Source organism: Ranitomeya imitator, chromosome 2 (assembly GCF_032444005.1).
Source record: "Ranitomeya imitator isolate aRanImi1 chromosome 2, aRanImi1.pri, whole genome shotgun sequence".
NCBI lineage: Eukaryota > Metazoa > Chordata > Amphibia > Anura > Dendrobatidae > Ranitomeya > Ranitomeya imitator.
In genome coordinates this window covers 809,744,331-809,764,763 of record NC_091283.1, presented here as the reverse complement: position 1 = coordinate 809,764,763, position 20,433 = coordinate 809,744,331, and the positions used below count along the sequence as shown (strand labels likewise).

At 46.5% G+C, this 20,433-nt stretch overlaps 1 protein-coding gene across 2 annotated transcripts; it reads left to right on the top strand.

Moving 5' to 3' along the window:
- The first annotated feature begins 212 nt into the window (after positions 1-212).
- SFR1 (SWI5 dependent homologous recombination repair protein 1) lies at positions 213-20,224 on the top strand. 2 transcript variants are annotated; one of them, XM_069753833.1, is made up of 4 exons: positions 213-297; positions 5,301-5,414; positions 14,895-15,254; positions 19,121-20,224. In XM_069753833.1, the coding sequence occupies exons 2-4, from the start codon at positions 5,322-5,324 to the stop codon at positions 19,307-19,309; spliced, it is 642 nt and encodes a 213-aa protein (XP_069609934.1). In that variant the 5' UTR covers positions 213-297; positions 5,301-5,321; the 3' UTR covers positions 19,310-20,224. The 2 variants fall into 2 exon arrangements, with proteins under 2 accessions (XP_069609934.1, XP_069609935.1); XM_069753834.1 differs by having other exon boundaries at positions 248-356.
- Positions 20,225-20,433: the final 209 nt, after the last annotated feature.

Below are 20,433 nucleotides of genomic sequence, written 5' to 3'. Positions count from 1 at the left end.
CAGACACTGCCGGCTCCTGCTCCAGCTCCTGCTCCTGCTCCATGACAACCATGTGCCTCTCTGCGAGTCTGCTTCGGATGTTCCAGTTACAGTAAAATACTGACTAGTGACTAGCAACAAACCTCAACATCCAATCAGCTGTCCCGTTGACATCACGTGTGGGTGTAAGGCTGTGATTCTGTTCTCTGATTGGCGGAGTTGCCGCGTTTGCACCTGGATAGGATGTCGCCGCTGGATGGGCGGGGCGTAGGATGGCGGGAGCTTTGATTGACATGCGCTGGTGGGCTTCACTGTCCGGTCAGTATTCGGTCGCCTGAGCGATTATCGGGGGTCGTACGATCAGATTGCCCATTCCGGTTAGTCGTTGCAGACTGGCAGGTACTTGTAGTACCCCGGTTGCTGGTGACATGAGCTGAACAAGGTGGTTGTTCTTGTCATGTGTCTAACCCTTTGGAGGAAGTATTTTTTCTTGGTCACATTCTATAAGTTGTATTTTATTATTATTCCTCCCGGTGTTTGTCTCTGGGATGTGCTGCACGTCTTATCGCCATTATTTTAGTATTTATACGACTCTGCCTTATATCCCATATTTTCTGTGCAGCAGTTCAGGTTTTTTTTTTTTTTTTTTTTACACTTATTTTAATTTTCTGCTGTTTTTCCCAAATAAAACATTTTCCTTTAATTTTTTTTTTCCTTTTAAAATACCAGATAAATCTAAGGATTAAAGGAGACGTCCAGGGGAGAAAAAATAATAAGAGCATTTAAGTCTCCCGTACACATGAGATGACAGGTTTCAGGGAGATAAGCCAATGCCAGAGAGCAATCAGCAGAACTGATCCAAAAGCTCATCTATATAGGAGAGTCGGCCGCAGCTAAAAAATCTAAGCCATAATTGCCGGCCAGAGCCGGTGATGACCTGATCCCCCGCCGGTCTCTGCTGCTCACTGAGGTGGGTCGGCACTGTGGCCAGTGATTGGCTAAAAGCCGCTCGACCGCTGCTGCAATCATTCTCTATGGGGCTGCGCTCGGCTTTCTCCTGCAGTCCTATAATGAATGGAGGGGTGATCGGCATCTGACCTGTCTCTCCATTTCTGAACAAGGATAGAAGTTCCCCCAAACTGACTGCTGGTCGGGCCTATCTCACTAATAGGTAATAACTTGTTTTCACTGGACAACTCTAAAGGGCTATTCCCCAAATTGTAAGATGTCACCTTATCAATGGGATAGGGGGTCAACTTCCAAATCGCTGGGGCTCTGACAGCTGCAGCGTACTCAACCTCCATTCCAACCATTGTCTCCTGTGATGTCTCTGCCCCAGCGTCTTCTGTGATGTCTCTGCCCCTGCCCCAGTGTCTCCTGTGATGTCTGTGCCCCAGCGTCTCCTGTGATGTCTGTGCCCCAGCGTCTTCTGTGATGTCTCTGCCCCAGCGTCTCCTGTGATGTCTGTGCCCCAGTGTCTCCTGTGATGTCTCTGCCCCAGCGTCTCCTGTGATGTCTGTGCCCCAGCGTCTTCTGTGATGTCTCTGCCCCAGCGTCTCCTGTGATGTCTGTGCCCCATTGTCTCCTGTGATGTCTGTGCCCCAGCGTCTCCTGTGATGTCTCTGCCCCAGCGTCTCCTGTGATGTCTCTGCCCCAGCGTCTCCTGTGATGTCTCTGCCCCAGCGTCTCCTGTGATGTCTCTGCCCCAGCGTCTCCTGTGATGTCTCTGCCCCAGCGTCTCCTGTGATGTCTCTGCCCCAGCGTCTCCTGTGATGTCTGTGCCCCAGCGTCTCCTGTGATGTCTGTGCCCCAGCGTCTCCTGTGATGTCTGTGCCCCAGCGTCTCCTGTGATGTCTGTGCCCCAGCGTCTCCTGTGATGTCTGTGCCCCAGCGTCTCCTGTGATGTCTGTGCCCCAGCGTCTCCTGTGATGTCTGTGCCCCAGCGTCTCCTGTGATGTCTGTGCCCCAGCGTCTCCTGTGATGTCTGTGCCCCAGCGTCTCCTGTGATGTCTCTGCCCCAGCGTCTCCTGTGATGTCTGTGCCCCAGCGTCTCCTGTGATGTCTGTGCCCCAGCGTCTCCTGTGATGTCTGTGCCCCAGCGTCTCCTGTGATGTCTGTGCCCCAGCGTCTCCTGTGATGTCTGTGCCCCAGCGTCTCCTGTGATGTCTGTGCCCCAGCGTCTCCTGTGATTTCTGTGCCCCAGCGTCTCCTGTGATGTCCCTGCGCCTGCGTCTCCTGTGATGTCTCTGCCCCAGCGTCTCCTGTGATGTCTCTGCCCCAGCGTCTCCTGTGATGTCTCTGCCCCAGCGTCTCCTGTGATGTTTCTGCCCCAGCGTCTCCTGTGATGTCTCTGCCCCAGCGTCTCCTGCGATGTCTCTGAGCCTGCGTCTCCTGTGATGTCTCTGCCCCAGCGTCTCCTGTGATGTCTCTGCCCCAGCGTCTCCTGTGATGTCTCTGCCCCAGCGTCTCCTGTGATGTCTGTGCCCCAGCGTCTCCTGTGATATTTCTGCCCCAGCGTCTCCTGTGATGTCTCTGCCCCAGCGTCTCCTGTGATGTCTCTGCCCCAGCGTCTCCTGTGATGTCTCTGCCCCAGCGTCTCCTGTGATGTCCCTGCGCCTGCGTCTCCTGTGATGTCTCTGCCCCAGCGTCTCCTGTGATGTCTCTGCCCCAGCGTCTCCTGTGATGTCTCTGCCCCAGCGTCTCCTGTGATGTCTCTGCCCCAGCGTCTCCTGTGATGTCTCTGCCCCAGCGTCTCCTGTGATGTCCCTGCGCCTGCGTCTCCTGTGATGTCTCTGCCCCAGCGTCTCCTGTGATGTCTCTGCCCCAGCGTCTCCTGTGATGTCTCTGCCCCAGCGTCTCCTGTGATGTCTCTGCCCCAGCGTCTCCTGTGATGTCTCTGCCCCAGCGTCTCCTGTGATGTCTCTGCCCCAGCGTCTCCTGTGATGTCTCTGCCCCAGCGTCTCCTGCGATGTCTCTGAGCCTGCGTCTCCTGTGATGTCTCTGCCCCAGCGTCTCCTGTGATGTCTCTGAGCCTGCGTCTCCTGTGATGTCTCTGCCCCAGCGTCTCCTGTGATGTCTCTGAGCCTGCGTCTCCTGTGATGTCTCTGCCCCAGCGTCTCCTGCGATGTCTCTGAGCCTGCGTCTCCTGTGATGTCTCTGCCCCAGCGTCTCCTGTGATGTCTCTGCCCCAGCGTCTCCTGTGATGTCTCTGCCCCAGCGTCTCCTGTGATGTCTCTGCCCCAGCGTCTCCTGTGATGTCTCTGCCCCAGCGTCTCCTGTGATGTCTCTGCCCCAGCGTCTCCTGCGATGTCTCTGAGCCTGCGTCTCCTGTGATGTCTCTGCCCCAGCGTCTCCTGTGATGTCTCTGAGCCTGCGTCTCCTGTGATGTCTCTGCCCCAGCGTCTCCTGTGATGTCTCTGAGCCTGCGTCTCCTGTGATGTCTCTGCCCCAGCGTCTCCTGCGATGTCTCTGCCCCAGCGTCTCCTGCGATGTCTCTGCCCCAGCGTCTCCTGCGATGTCTCTGCCCCAGCGTCTCCTGTGATGTCTCTGCCCCAGCGTCTCCTGTGATGTCTCTGCCCCAGCGTCTCCTGTGATGTCTCTGCCCCAGCGTCTCCTGCGATGTCTCTGCCCCAGCGTCTCCTGCGATGTCTCTGAGCCTGCGTCTCCTGTGATGTCTCTGCCCCAGCGTCTCCTGTGATGTCTCTGCCCCAGCGTCTCCTGTGATGTCTCTGCCCCAGCGTCTCCTGTGATGTCTCTGCCCCAGCGTCTCCTGTGATGTCTCTGCCCCAGCGTCTCCTGTGATGTCTCTGCCCCAGCGTCTCCTGTGATGTCTCTGCCCCAGCGTCTCCTGTGATGTCTCTGCCCCAGCGTCTCCTGTGATGTCTCTGCCCCAGCGTCTCCTGTGATGTCTCTGCCCCAGCGTCTCCTGTGATGTCTCTGCCCCAGCGTCTCCTGTGATGTCTCTGCCCCAGCGTCTCCTGTGATGTCTCTGCGCCTGCGTCTCCTGTGATGTCTCTGCCCCAGCGTCTCCTGTGATGTCTCTGCCCCAGCGTCTCCTGTGATGTCTCTGCCCCAGCGTCTCCTGTGATGTCTCTGCCCCAGCGTCTCCTGTGATGTTTCTGCCCCAGCGTCTCCTGTGATGTCTCTGCCCCAGCGTCTCCTGTGATGTCTCTGCCCCAGCGTCTCCTGTGATGTCTCTGCCCCAGCGTCTCCTGTGATGTCTCTGCCCCAGCGTCTCCTGTGATGTTTCTGCCCCAGCGTCTCCTGTGATGTCTCTGCCCCAGCGTCTCCTGTGATGTCTCTGCCCCAGCGTCTCCTGTGATGTTTCTGCCCCAGCGTCTCCTGTGATGTCTCTGCGCCTGCGTCTCCTGTGATGTCTCTGCCCCAGCGTCTCCTGTGATGTCTCTGCCCCAGCGTCTCCTGTGATGTCTCTGCCCCAGCGTCTCCTGTGATGTCTCTGCGCCTGCGTCTCCTGTGATGTCTCTGCGCCTGCGTCTCCTGTGATGTCTCTGCCCCAGCGTCTCCTGTGATGTCTCTGCCCCAGCGTCTCCTGTGATGTCTCTGCCCCAGCGTCTCCTGTGATGTCTCTGCCCCAGCGTCTCCTGTGATGTCTCTGCCCCAGCGTCTCCTGTGATGTCTCTGCCCCAGCGTCTCCTGTGATGTCTCTGCCCCAGCGTCTCCTGTGATGTCTCTGCCCCAGCGTCTCCTGTGATGTCTCTGCGCCTGCGTCTCCTGTGATGTCTCTGCGCCTGCGTCTCCTGTGATGTCTCTGCGCCTGCGTCTCCTGTGATGTCTCTGCCCCAGCGTCTCCTGTGATGTCTCTGCCCCAGCGTCTCCTGTGATGTCTCTGCCCCAGCGTCTCCTGTGATGTCTCTGCCCCAGCGTCTCCTGTGATGTCTCTGCCCCAGCGTCTCCTGTGATGTCTCTGCCCCAGCGTCTCCTGTGATGTCTCTGCCCCAGCGTCTCCTGTGATGTCTCTGCGCCTGCGTCTCCTGTGATGTCTCTGCCCCAGCGTCTCCTGTGATGTCTCTGCCCCAGCGTCTCCTGTGATGTCTCTGCGCCTGCGTCTCCTGTGATGTCTCTGCCCCAGCCTCAGTCTCTTACCTCCCAGGAGAACACAATATTGGGGCATTACATGTCAGTAAGCGCAGCGGTTTATGTGCGCACTCCTAGATCCCGTCACAGACCCTCCATGGATCGGGTGCTGCATCCTGTGCATATTAATCACATACAAGTGTCAGCTGATATTTTGATGCTTTAATCTTTGCTTTTCTTATTGTTTTTCGCCTCTTATTTCTGCATTGTTTTTCTTTCTGTAACAGGAACCCTTTCACTGAGCAGAAATGGAGGAAGGAATGGACCATCCTCCCCCGAGTTCTGTGCCCACACTGTACGTTGGTTCTCCGGAGCCTGAGGACAACATATCGGCCAAACAAGTAAGAGTGTAATCATCACGTGTGAAATTGGCTCAGATCTGAAGGGAGTTTCTATTTTCTTTCCATTACTCCTTTTCCATCTATGACAGCAGGTGCAGACGGACATATTTTCGTTCTGGGTGTGATCCAACAAAACATCGGGTCACACTCGGACCAATGATGTTCTATGGGGTCGTGCACATGTCCGATTTTTTTTTTTCCAAGTCTGTCCGAGGAAAAAATTGCTGCATGCATAATTTGCACCCGTAAAATCAGATTGCACTCGGTCATGCAAGTTAATGAGCGTGTGGGAAAAATTGGACTGCACTCGGATGACATCAGAATGCAGTTTGATTTTCACGGACTGACAGAATGGAGAAGATGGAGAATTTTAATTTTAATCGTATCACATTCTGTAGTCTTATCAGAGTGCAATTAGCATAATCAGACCAATTTTCTCGGATGACCCTGGCCTGAGAGTGATCCCTAAACTAGAGCTCTCCTGATGTTTCCAAACGGCAACTCTTAGGCCTCTCAGACATCCCTTATTTTCTTTTGCATATAAGAAAAATTGGACTATTTTTCATCCGTGTGCTGGGCCAGATTTTTATCCATTTTTCGCCTTGTCTGTTTTTATCCTCTAGGTGGTATCCTTATTTCTAGTAGGCAAAAAAAATACACTCCTACCCATTAAACAGTAAAAAATAATGGACTCGGACGACGCATAGATGGTATCTGTGTCCTGTCGAAGTTTCTGTTGACTCATTTACATAAATTTGCAAACGTCGATCTGTAGATTTTATCAAAATCGGAATTGCGCCTGTGTTTTTTTGGGCACACTCGGTCTGTAATAAAACCCGACACCTGTGAACAGCACCTAAGATTATAATGGGTTTGTATTCCATTCATGAAAACTGCAATTGGAAAACGTACACACAACACGGACGCCTGAATGAGGCCTTAGTGGCTGGGAGAACAGCTGGAGAAATACTGGTTGGGGGGTCTGTAGATAGTTGGAGAAATTTGGAAAATTCACAGAAAAGCGAAGCACAAAAATCTCGTAGTCAGTGCCTTGTGCAGACTGCTAGTGGCACCTAAGTGTTTGGGTTGAAATCCTTTATGGCCCATTTTAGATGAGCCAATAATCGGGAAACGAGGGTTCCTAAGGACACTTGCCCCAACTATCGGCCCGTCTTAATGACTGTTGTGGTTAAAGGAAGGTAAGGAATACGTGATGGTTCGGACTTACTATTCCCTTCCCCATGTCATTGTGGCGGTCTTCTTGAAATCGGAAGAACCGAACCCTAATCGGTGCAGAGGCGGTAGACGGAGGCAAATGGTACCAGTCAGTGTGACTATACAAGAAGGTATAGTCACGGTACTTTTCAGTCCCAGGCTGGAGGGGTGTTTTAAAATTTCCTTTCATTGGAACGAATAATCCCAGGCTGACCCCTGAAAAACACTTATATAGCATTATCCCTCCTCCACCAAACCCCACTATTGGCACAACACAGTCAGGCGGATAATGTCCTCCTGGTATTTGCCAAACCCGGACCTGCCAGATAGAGACGTGCGATCCGTCACGGTACAGAACACGTTCCCACTGCTCCAGAGTCCAGTGGTGGCAGCTTTACACCACTCCTTCCAGCTTTTGGCATTGTGCTTGGTGATGTAAGGCTTGCTTAGAAAACCCTTACCATGAAGCTCCCAGCAGTTTTTGTACTGATGCTAATACCAGACGAGGTTTGGAGTTATGGAGTCAGAGCGTTGGTGACTCTTCTGCCCTCTGCTCCTCAGCACTCGGTGACCCCGCTCTGTAACTTTACGTGGTCTCCTCTTCATAGATGAGTTTCTGTGGGTCCTTCCAAGCAAGAAGTGGAAAAAAAAAAGGGGGAAATAGAAACCGTATCTACGTGATATACCGTATTATTATCATGGCCTCTTGTATTGTAGCAGATAACTTTTCACTCTCTTCTTCCCTCTCTAATACGGGAAGTACCAAGAGATCAGGAGGAAGGATAAATGATCCTGTAGATATTAAATATCAATAATGGTGCAAATTGTGTTAATTGGGGAGTTGTATCTATACCCCTAGGAGATGGATCTGGTTGTCTTGGTTGGCGCCACCATTGCTGGAGGTACTGACTCCATTTACTAATATTAAAGTTTATAAACTTTATCCCCCAAAAAACCCAGCATGTCTCCCGTCTGCGCCAATCTCTCCGTTTGATCATACTTACAAGCATTTTTTTTCTGTTTATCAGTCACAAAAACACATTAAAAGTAAAATATGTTGATGATCCCTTGAGGAAGGACGGGGGGCAGAGATGATTACCCCACTCTCTGATAAACAACATTGACTAAACACCTCGGTATCTGAGCAAATTTATTACATCTCTATGCAAGTTTTTTTATTTCATGTCCCTGAGAATTTCCCCGATGAGTCACATTTACTGCGTGGTTCTGTACAGGAGTAATCACCTTGTTTTCACCTTTTATTTCGGGGGGTAGGTGGGGGCCTCAGGTAACTCTATCACATGACGCCTTAGGCAAAATGTAATGAAAAAAATACATTTTTTAATACCAACACAGATGTCGTCCTTCACCTGCGAAACATTACAACATACTTCTGGTACAGCAGGTGAAATGCATCCGGCTCCAGAATCTTCCATCCTCTTAACTTACACTTTAAGTGAAAAAAAAAAAAAAATACTACTACAGACCATGGGAGTAGTGATGAGCGAACATGCTGGGATAAGGTGTTATCTGAGCATGCTCGGGTGCTAACTGACTGTCTTCTGTATGCTCGAATAATATGTTTTAGTCCCCATGGCTGCATGTCTCGCGGCTGTTAACCCCTTTCTGACATCGGACGTACTATCCCGTCGAGGTGGGGTGGGCCCCTATTACCACGGACGGGACAGTACGTCCAGCGCGATCGGCGGCGCTCTCGGGGGGAGCGCCGCCGATCGCGGCCGGGTGTCAGCTGTTTATCGCAGCTGACATCCGGCACTATGTGCCAGGAGCGGTCACGGACCGCCCCCGGCACATTAACCCCCGGCACACCGCGATCAAAGATGATCGCGATGTGCCGGCGGTACAGGGAAGCTTCCCGCAGGGAGGGGGCTCCCTGCGGGCTTCCCTGAGCCCCCCGCAGCAACGCGATGTGATCGCGTTGCTGCGAGGGTCTCACCTCCCTCCCTGCTCCCTCCAGCCCCGGATCCAAGATGGCCGCGGATCCGGGTCCTGCAGGGAGGGAGGTGGCTTCACAGAGCCTGCTCAGAGCAGGCACTGTGAAGGCTGCAGCGCTGCATGTCAGATCAGTGATCTGACAGAGTGCTGTGCACACTGTCAGATCACTGATCTGTGATGTCCCCTCCTGGGACAAAGTAAAAAAGTAAAAAAAAAAAATTTCAAATGTGTAAAAAAAAAAAAAATAAAAAAAAATATTCCAAAATAATGAAAAAAAAAAAAAAATATTATTCCCATAAATACATTTCTTTATCTAAATAAAAAAAACAAAACAATAAAAGTACACATATTTAGTATCGCCGCGTCCGTAACGGCCCGACCTATAAAACTGGCCCACTAGTTAACCCCTTCAGTAAACACCGTAAGAAAAAAAAAAAAACGAGGCAAAAAACAACGCGTTATTATCATACCGCCGAACAAAAAGTGGAATAACACGCGATCAAAAAGACAGATATAAATAACCATGGTACCGCTGAAAACGTCATCTTGTCCCGCAAAAAACGAGCCGCCATACAGCATCATCAGCAAAAAAATAAAAAAGTTATAGTCCTGAGAATAAAGCGATGCCAAAATAATTATTTTTTCTATAAAATAGTTTTTATCGTATAAAAGCGCCAAAACATAAAAAAATGATATAAATGAGGTGTCGCTGTAATCGTACTGACCCGAAGAATAAAACTGCTTTATCAATTTTACCAAACGCGGAACGGTATAAATGCCTCCCCCAAAAGAAATTCATGAATAGCTGGTTTTTGGTCATTCTGCCTCACAAAAATCGGAATAAAAAGCGATCAAAAAATGTCACGTGCCCGAAAATGTTACCAATAAAAACGTCAACTCGTCCCGCAAAAAACAAGACCTCACATGACTCTGTGGACCAAAATATAGAAAAATTATAGCTCTCAAAATGTGGTAACGCAAAAAATATTTTTTGCAATAAAAAGCGTCTTTCAGTGTGTGACGGCTGCCAATCATAAAAATCCGCTAAAAAAAACGCTATAAAAGTAAATCAAACCCCCCTTCATCACCCCCTTAGTTAGGGAAAAATTAAAAAAATGTATTTATTTCCATTTTCCCGTTAGGGCTAGGGTTAGGGCTAGGGCTAGGGTTAGGGCTAGGGTTAGGGCTAGGGTTAGGGCTAGGGTTAGGGCTAGGGCTAGGGTTAGGGCTAGGGTTAGGGCTAGGGTTAGGGCTAGGGTTAGGATTAGGGCTAGGGTTAGGGCTACAGTTTGGGTTGGGGCTAAAGTTACAGTTAGGGTTTAGATTACATTTACGGTTGGGAATAGGGTTGGGATTAGGGTTAGGGGTGTGTCAGGGTTAGAGGTGTGGTTAGGGTTACTGTTGGGATTAGGGTTAGGGATGTGTTTGGATTAGGGTTTCAGTTATAATTGGGGGGTTTCCACTGTTTAGGCACATCAGGGGCTCTCCAAACGCGACATGGCGTCCGATCTCAATTCCAGCCAATTCTGCGTTGAAAAAGTAAAACAGTGCTTCTTCCCTTCCGAGCTCTCCCGTGTGCCCAAACAGGGGTTTACCCCAACATATGGGGTATCAGCGTACTCAGGACAAATAGGACACCAACTTTTGGGGTCCAATTTCTCCTGCTACCCTTGGGAAAATACAAAACTCGGGGCTAAAACATATTTTTTGTGGGAAAAAAAAAGATTTTTTATTTTCACGGCTCTGCGTTATAAACTGTAGTGAAACACTTGGGGGTTCAAAGTTCTCACAACACATCTAGATTAGTTCCCTGGGGGGTCTAGTTTCCAATATGGGGTCACTTGTGGGGGGTTTCTACTGTTTAGGTACATTAGGGGTTCTGCAAACGCAATGTGACATCTGCAGACCATTCCATCTAAGTCTGCATTCCAAATGGCGCTCCTTCCCTTCCGAGCTCTGCCATGCGCTCAAACGGTGGTTTCCCCCAACATACGGGGTATCAGCGTACTCAGGACAAATTGGACAACAACTTTTGGGGTCGAATTTCTCCTCTTACCCTCGGGAAAATACAAAACTGGGAGCTAAAAAATAATTTTGGGGGGAAAGATTTTTTTTTTTAATTTTCACGGCTCTGCGTTACAAACTGTAGTGAAACACTTGGGGGTTCAAAGCTATCACAACACATCTAGATGAGTTCCTTAGGGGGTCTAGTTTCCAAAATGGTGTCACTTGTGGGAGGTTTCTACTGTTTAGGTACATTAGGGGCTCTGCAAATGCAATGTGACACCTGCAGACCATTCCATCTAAGTCCTCATTCCAAATGGAGCTCCTTCCCTTCCGAGCCCTCCCAAGTGCCCAAACAGTGGTTCCCCCCCACATATGGGGTATCAGCGCACTCAGGACAAATTGGACAACAAATTGTGGGGTCGAATTTCTCCTGTTACCCTCGGGAAAATACAAAACTGGGGGCTAAAAAATAATTTTTGTGGGAAAAAAATTTTGTTTTATTTTTACGGCTCTGCATTATAAACTTCTGTGAAGCACTTGGTGGGTCAAAGTGCTCACCACACCTCTAGATAAGTTCCTTAGGGGGTCTACTTTCCAAAATGGTGTCACTTGTGGGGGGTTTCAATGTTTAGGCACATCAGTGGCTCTTCAAACGCAACATGACGTCCCATCTCAATTCCTGTCAATTTTGCATTGAAAAGTCAAACGGCGCTCCTTCCCTTCCGAGCTCTCCCATCCGCCCAAACAGTGGTTTACCCCCACATATGGGCTATCAGCGTACTCAGGACAAATTGTACAACAACTTTTGGGGTCCAATTTCTTCTCTTACCCTTGGGAAAATAAAAAATTGGGGGCGAAAAGATAATTTTTGTGAAAAAATATGATTTTTTATTTTTACGGTTCAACATTATAAACTTCTGTGAAGCACTTGTTGGGTCAAAGTGCTCACCACACCTCTAGATAAGTTCCTTAGGGGGTCTACTTTCCAAAATGGTGTCACTTGTGGGGGGTTTCAATGTTTAGCCACATCAGGGGCTCTCCAAACGAAACATGGCGTCCCATCTCAATTCCAGTCAATTTTGCATTGAAAAGTCAAATGGCACTCCTTCGCTTCCGAGCTCTGCCATGCGCCCAAACAGTGGTTTACCCCCACATGTGGGGTATTGGCATACTCAGGACAAATTGTACAACAATGTTTGGGGTCCATTTTCTCCTGTTACCCTTGGTAAAATAAAACAAATTGGAGCTGAATTAAATTTTTTGTGAAAAAAGTTAAATGTTCATTTTTATTTAAACATTCAAAAAATTCCTGTGAAGCACCAGAAGGGTTAATAAACTTCTTGAATATGGTTTTGAGCACCTTGAGGGGTGTAGTTTTTAGAATGGTGTCACACTTGGGTATTTTCTATCATATAGACCCCTCAAAATGACTTCAAATGAGATGTGGTCCCTAAAATAAAATGGTGTTGTAGAAATGAGAAATTGCTGGTCAACTTTTAACCCTTATAACTCCCTAACAAAAAAAAATTTTGGTTCCAAAATTGTGCTGATGTAAAGTAGACATGTGGGAAATGTTACTTATTAAGTATTTTGTGTGACATATCTCTGTGATTTAATTGCATAAAAATTCAAAGTTGGAAAATTGCGAAATTTTCATAATTTTCACCAAATTTCCGTTTTTTTCACAAATAAACGCAGGTACTATCAAAGAATTTTTACCATTGTCATGAAGTGCAATATGTCACGAGAAAACAATGTCAGAATCACCAGGATCCATTGAAGCGTTCCAGAGTTATAACCTCATAAAGGGACAGTGGTCAGAATTGTAAAAATTGGCCCGGTCATTAACGTGCAAACCACCCTTGGGGGTAAAGGGGTTAAACCGCCACAACACATGCAGGGATTGCCCATTTGTTAGGTCGTCACTGCACGTGTTGCGGCTGTTGACCTGCCACAAGACATGCAGCTGCGGGGACTGGAACATATTATTCAAGCACGCCGAAGACACTCGCACTAGTGCAGGTGTCGCAATGGAGCCCCATTGCAGCGGCACCGAGCAGACTTTAGTCGTGGCCAAAGTCTTTATGTAACCCCAGCTTAAAGCCCGCCCAATTCATAATTTGTGTTTTTTTTTTTTTTAAATCCCTTTAATTTTCTTTCTTTGTGGTATTCAGGGCTGTGGGGTCAGCCATTTTGGAGGAGTCGGTATAAAATGGACTGACTCCTATAATATATTGGGTACAGTAGTACAATGCAGGATGTGCTGTAAATTTTTTTTCATAAGAATTTGGGAAAGTTATGAAATGTCCTATAAATGTCTGTCCTGTTCCTGATGTAAGGATATCGGCTTTTAGTTGAGATAAATCTGTGCTGCACTTTCTGCACATGCTCATTAGTGACCAGTGATGTCGAGTCTGGGAAATTAAGGAGTCGGAGGTTTGGCTTACCAAATCCACAGCCCTGGCGCTGTTTGTTGCCATTTTTTAGCACCAAGTTCTTCAGGTAGGCGCACCTGGTTTTTGACACTTGCTCAAATTAGAAATGCCCTTTATTTTAGCATTGCACGTTTTCAGACAAGCAAAAAGTTTCAAAGGCACCAGATGTATTCATCAATAAGCTTCTTTATTAATTATAACATTTGTAAAATCCTGGGAAAAAGTATTGAACACACTTACTGAAATGTAATTTAATACTTTATACAAAAGCCTTTGTTGGTGATGACAGCTTCCATGCGCCTCCTCTATGGAGAAACTAGTCACAGGCATTGCTCAGGTGTGATTTTGGCCCATTCTTCCCCACAAACACTCTTCAAATCATGAAGATCCCATGGACTCCTTAACTCTGAGCTTTAGTTCCTTCCATATATGTTCTCTTGGATTCAGGTCCGGTGATTGGCTCGGCCATTTTAGCAGCTTTATTTTCTTTCTCTGAACCCAGTTGAGCGTTTCCTTGGCTGTGTGTTTGGGATCATTGTCTTGCTGAAATGTCCACCCTCGTTTCATATTCATAATCATAAACCGATTACTGATTAGTTGTCATAAATTCTGTCCCTACCACAATCCAGCCTTTTGTGCACACAGAGCACCATTTATTGCAGTGACTTAAAGGGGTATTCCCATCTCCAAGCTACAGGTGTAATAATAATATTAGCAAATACCTCCAAATAGAAATCTAGTCTAGTTCTTCTGATTCACTATGTCACTTACCCCGTGTGCAGGGCAGCTTAAGTATCCATGGTTACGACCATTAACAAGTAACTAACTTACTGTCACTATATGAGTGGTCGTAGGAGTATCAAGTCCACATATCATAAAAACATATATAAATTTATTAAACATCCCATTATTACAAATCACATCATATAAATCAAATAAATGTATGAAAACATCAGAGATGAGTATGAGAAAACAGGATCAGGTAAGAAATGGCTACAAATGTCCTGACAACCACAGATGTATACAACATAAAGTGCTTCGTGCTAGTGAACTCATGGGAGAAGAATAGGGTAGAGAACAGTACATTCCAAAACTAAGAAGGTGCGCACATCTATCAATGGAACTTGTATCTCCCCAAAGTTACACATGCTTACCCATTCTGTGTTCAGTCAGGACACGCACCACACCGCCACCGACGCGCGTTTCGCTTTGCTTTTTCAAGGTTTGGTCCGCACCAGGACATTTGTAGCCATTTCTTACCTGATCCTGTTTTCTGATACTCATCACTGATGTTTTCATACATTTATTTGATTTATATGATGTGATTTGTAATAACTGGATGTTTAATAAATTTATATATTTTTTATGAAATGTGGACTTGGTACTCCCAATTTTTTTTTTTTTTTTTGTTTTCAGTGTTTTTTTGCAGCATTTTTCACCCATTATAACGAATACATAAAAAACACAACAAAAAGAAAAAATGCAGTAAAAACACAGCATGTGAACATACCCTAAAAAAGTGCAGTATGCAGCGAGCTGGCTGCAGCTGGAGCAGATAACAGGTATTCGGCGGGGGTACCAAGCGACGGACCCCCATCAATGTTAGACCTCGTTCAGACGTTATCAGGGATTTTTCTACTGCGCAATAACAATGGTCCAATTTTCATCAGTGTTTTGGATCAGATTTTAATCAGTGTTTGGTCAGGGTCCGTTTTTATCCTCTGGGCTTCATCTGTGATTTTCTCCTATGGTTGAAAAATAAAGTCTATGGACCAGGACTAACACATAACGCAGCTTACAAATGTAGTCGTCTGGGCAGCTCAAGACCAATAATGATGTCACTATTGAATTTTTTTTATTTCCGTAGCCCATGAGCGCGAGTCTTCGAGAGCGTCTGAAGAAATGTCGGAGATCTTTTAACCCAACTTGTACAGTGGCAAAGCGGCTGAAAGTAGACGGTGATGACGGCGCCGTAACCGCACAATGCTCTAGTGATTCTTCTCTTTCAAAAATCTCAGAAAATAACTCTACATTTGTGCTCATCCCTGGACCGAGCGAGAGGTCCGAAGACGGAGCGGTCCTGGAAGCTTCTCCATCCAAGCAAGACGTTTCTGCGAGTAACAGCCACCAAGAAATGCTGCAAGAGAAGAAGAGATTACAGAAGCAAGTGCAGGAGAAGGAGGAACATCTGAGAAGGCTGAAGATGGTCAAACTGTACAGATCTAAGGTAACATCTCTACAACTGATCCTTTGGGTTCAGGACGTCGCAGCAGTCAGCTGTAATTCTGGGGATCTTCCAGTACCAAGTGTCCAATCTATCCTCAGCACCGCAGCTCCGCTCTCAGCACTATGTTCCTCCTGGACTCCTGGCATAAGTAACACCCAATCGACTAGACAAAGCCCTCATTAGCATAGGAAACGGGGCAATATAAATCCTTTTTTTTTAAACCTCATTTGACCAGAAATACGTCATACAGAGATGGATAGGCAGGGAATTTATACCTAAATAAGTGAAAGCTGCCGGGTTGGAGGACATGGTGGACCTCAAAGGTTCCCTTTAATAGATTTAGCACAGTTTTACTCAACTGTCTCCTTATTGCACCCACTTCTGGCTTTGGCTTAAAAAAAATTACAGGAAAAACAAAATCCAGCTCACCATACCGACATTCCCAGGAGCTCGGAGCACGGAACCGCTGTGTCAGGGCGTGGACGAACAGGAAAGAGAAGGAGATCCAGCTCAACGAAATAGTGAAAAATCCATAATTTATTTCACTTAAAATATAGTGAAAGGACAAAACATCAGCATACAGAAAAAATTATAAAAACAAGGTCAACGCGTTTCCGGTGACTAAGCACCCTTAATCATGATTAAGGGTGCTTAGTCACCGGAAACGCGTTGACCTTGTTTTTATAATTTTTTCTGTATGCTGATGTTTTGTCCTTTCACTATATTTTAAGTGAAATAAATTATGGATTTTTCACTATTTCGTTGAGCTGGATCTCCTTCTCTTTCTTAAAAAAAATTACCCTTATTTTTCTGACTATAAGATGTACAGGATCATAAAAGATCCAAGGTTTTAGTGGAGGAAAATAAGAAAAAAAAATTGACAGGTGGTCCTTCAGTGGAATTTGCCTATGTTATGTTCTTCTAAACTTGCCGCTAGCGCCACTCTTGCCATTGGGCACATTCATGTCCTGAAGTTCTCCAGCAAAGAGAATTAACCTTTGGCAGACTCCAGGAAAATGGCGCCGGTGGCTGCACTTGCGCAAATTTGGATCTTGGCTCAATAACAAGCAGATATTTCGATCTGCGCATGTGGTGTCATTTTGCTGGAGACCGCCGGAGGTTAATCTGAACATGCACCACCAACATCATTGCCCCACTCCTTCCGCTGCCGGCTTCTTGCATCAGTGACCCTGCTCCTTCTTCCTGTGACCCCCGCTCCACCGCCATGTCAGCCATAGTGAACCAGGTAAGCTACATTTGTAGAATGAGACACATCCTCCATTTTCTTCCCAAATTAGGGGGAAAAAGTGCGTCTTTTAGTCCGATAAATACGGTACATAAAAAACTGCAGTGCTGTTAAAACGAAAAGAAAACTTCTATTTTATCAAACTTTTTTTTTAATGACTGGAAAGAAGGTCTTTTATGCCAAAGTTTCTCCCTGAAGATCATTAGTAGTGACCAATGACCTTCTGACAGCAAAGTGTAATGGTGACCACTCTCTGCTCATTCTTCTCGACCTTTCTGCAGCTTTCGACACTGTTGACCACCCTCTCCTACTCTCTAGGCTCCAGTCACTTGGCATTAAGGACACTGCTCTCTCCTGGTTCTCCTCCTATCTTTCTGACCACTCCTTCAGTGTTCTGTTCTGTTCTCTGGCTCCACTTCGTCTCCTCTTCCTCTCACTGTCGGGGTACCTCAGGGCTCAGTCCTTGGCCCCCTTCTCTTGTCCCTCTACACGTCCCCAATTGGACAGACCATCAGCAGATTTGGCTTTCAGTACCATCTTTATGCCGATGACACACAACTATACACGTCATCCCCTGACCTTACCCCCGCTGTACTACAGAACGCCACTGACTGTCTGTCTGCAGTCTCCAACATCATGTCTGCTCTCTATCTGAAATTCAACCTCTCCAAAACTGAACTTCTTCTGCTCCCGCCATCTAGTAACCTCCCTTAATCTGACATTTCCCTCTCTGTGGGTGGCACCATAATAACACCCCGGCAGCAGGCGCGCTGTCTGGGTGTTATGTTTGACTCCGATCTCACCTTCACATCTTATATACAATCTCTTGCCCGCCCGTGCCGCTTACACCTAAAGAACATCTCTAGAATCTGCCCTTTTCTCACCATGGAAACAACAAAAACCCTCACTGTCGCCCTGATCCACTCCCGCCTGGACTACTGTAATGCTCTATTTGGCCTCCCCTCACTCGACTTTCCCCTCTCCAGTCCATCCTTAATGCAGCAGCCAGGGTTGTCCATGTGGCTAGTCATTACTCGGACGTGTCCGAGCTTCGCCAGTCGTTACACTGGCTGCCCATTCATTACAGGATACAATTCAAAGTACTTGTTCTCACCCACAAAGCTCTCCATAGTGCGGCACCCCCATACATCTCCTCCCTCATTTCTGTCTATCGGCCTAACCGACTGCTGCGCTCTGCAAATGACTTTTGACTAACCTCTGCACTAATCTGTACCTCCCACTCCCGACTCCAAGACTTCTCCCGTGCTGCACCAATCCTCTGGAATGCTCTACCCCAAGATATTAGGACAATCCACAATTTGCATAGTTTTAGGCGCTCGCTCAAAACACATTTGTTCAGAGCGGCCTATCACGTTCACTAATCAAAGTCATTTTATGTTTGTGTGTGTGTAGCCCATTCACTATCTCCATCTATCCCCCACCCCCTGAAGATGGCTGGACCATCATTGTAAATACATCATTGTAAATACACACCTGTACTTTGTATCTCCCCCTCCTCATTGTAGATTGTAAGCTCTCACGAGCAGGGTCGTCTGACTTCGCTTTAATTATTGTATTGTTAACGTTGTTACCTATGACTGTTGTGTTTGAAACTGTTAAACTGTAAAGCGCTGCGGAATATGATGGCGCTATATAAATAAAGATTATTATTAGTAGATGTAAGTTCTAGATTGTCATGTGCCAGTAATCAGGTAGAGCTATAGCCAGAGTTTCTCAGAAATTATTAAAGGATTGTTGTGCTCCCGGCGATCAGAAAGCTATTCCCTTTCGTATTGATGTTTGATAACTTGATTTTTTTGGATTACCTCTTGCAGGATTTTCCTTTGCAATTAAATGACAATTAAGAAAAATAAATGAATGCGATAATTAATGTGGTAAAGAAGAGAGCATAAAAGCTTCAAAGTCAGAGGGTGGCTTCTTCAGAAACTCATGTGGTTCCCAAATGCTTCATTACACGTTTATTGTATGGTTTTCTGTACGAACGTGATGCAGTAGCAAGTTATCAAAGCCAACTCTTCTGTCTGCAAAGTTCACTCCAGTCACCGTGAGTCCTGCACTCCGTGGTGTGTGAATAGGGTTCATGATGGCAACGTTGCTTGCTGTTACTTTTTGGCTTCGCTTGCAAATTTCTTATCTCCCCGATAAATCCTTACTAGTGATGAGTGAACGTGCTGGGATAAGGTGTTATCTGAGCATGCTCGGGTGCTAAGCAAGTGTGTTCGTAGTGCTCGAATAATATGTTCGAGTCCCCACGGCTGTTCGACAGTCTCAACACATGCAGGGAATGCCTGTTTGTTAGGCAATCCCTGCATGTGTTGGGGCTGTCAAACAGCCGTGGGGACTCGAACATATTATTCGAGCACTACGAAGACACTCGCTTAGCACCCGAGCATGCTCAGATAACACCTTATCCAAGAACGTTCGCTCATCACTTATCCCTACGTGTCTGACCACGCAGACTTGAAAAGATAATATGGCGCTGACATGCTTCCCTGTAATGTGCAGCTCTACTTGGGAAAGCTGGTTGTGCTTGTACGTGTAATTAGTATTTTTTTTTTTTTTATTCATGTTAAACTTAAAAATTTTTTTCTTCATTCAGAACAATCTGACGGAGCTGCAAACTCTAATAGATAAGTGGAGAGAAAGTAGCCAGCTCTTACTGTCCGAGATCCAGAAGGCATTGTCTGCAGAGAACAAGCAGATTGGTTTGACGCAACTGATTGAAAATTGTGGCCTGGATGAGAAGTTACTGCGATACAACAGAGCCGAGGAGGACTTTGATGCATAATGTCTGCAGAGGACCAAAGCATTCATGTAGAAAACCCAAATATGTTAAAACATCAAAAGTAGCAATAGATCCCACCGTAAGAGAGAAGAGTCACATTTTATCTTGTGGTACCCTCCAACTTTTGGTTCCCAAAATAAGAAAAAAAATCAAACAATAAGTCAATTAAAGAGGTATTGTGACACCGCTCACTTCTGTATCGGGAGTTGAGCAGCGCCGATGACTAGCAAATGTCCATATTCTAACCGGACCGGCTGGAACAACCCTTTTAAACCTATCTTCATATGTTAAAAAAAAATTCTGTAACCTTTTTTTATTTAATATAGTTATTGATTTTCACGTTCATCAAAAAGTAGCAGCAACTATATATCATAGTTTACAGCCATATGTATTGCACTTATTGCCATAATCAATCCAAACAGGAAAAAAAAAAAAGAGCAAACTATTTCTCCACTTGCATATATTCATTAAGCTATGGAACCTAAATTCCCATTTAGGCCTCGCTCACTGGAGCATATAACACGGCCGAGTGCTATCCAAATTTTTTTTTATCGGATATCATTCGGCCGAGCGTTATATATGGGGCAGTGCAGATCAGTAGTTATTTTCTCATACCGATTTGGCATGATAAGACAATGGCTGTGAGTGCCTCCGATCGGATCACAAGCGCCCATGCAATTCTATGAGTTTGAGTGAAACATCGGATTGCACTTGGATGTAATCAGAGTGCAGCCCGATTACGCGGACGGTGGCTATAGAGAAAATCGGAGAACAATGTACTGGCACTCAATGTCTGACCGGGACTGAAAAAATTTTGGAAATCTGGTAATTTGAGTGCTTATCTATGGTCTGAATACTTTAAATGTGAAATAAATTATTACCGGTATTTTTTTTGTTATTAAATCTATCTGGTTAGTTTATTGTGTTGTTGTGAGTTATTTGGTGGTTTCCGCAGCCGTATGCGCTGTACATACGTTGTAGCCAGGGACAGGGGGGTGTGATACAGGACACATCACTGCTATGTTTTTCTCTGAATGTGAAGGTTCGAGAATGGACAAAAAGCGTTGGGAATTCTGAAACGTATCAATCATAAAAAGCAGCCCCCGGAGCAAATACTTTCCCATAAA

Coding starts and splice junctions, on each gene's coding strand:
- SFR1 (XM_069753833.1), top strand. CDS start 5,322: ATGGAGGAAGGAATGGACCATCCTCCCCCGAGTTCTGTGCCCACACTG. Junction 5,415..14,894: donor ACAACATATCGGCCAAACAA/GTAAGAGTGTAA, acceptor TTATTTCCGTAG/CCCATGAGCGCGAGTCTTCG. Junction 15,255..19,120: donor TCAAACTGTACAGATCTAAG/GTAACATCTCTA, acceptor TTCTTCATTCAG/AACAATCTGACGGAGCTGCA.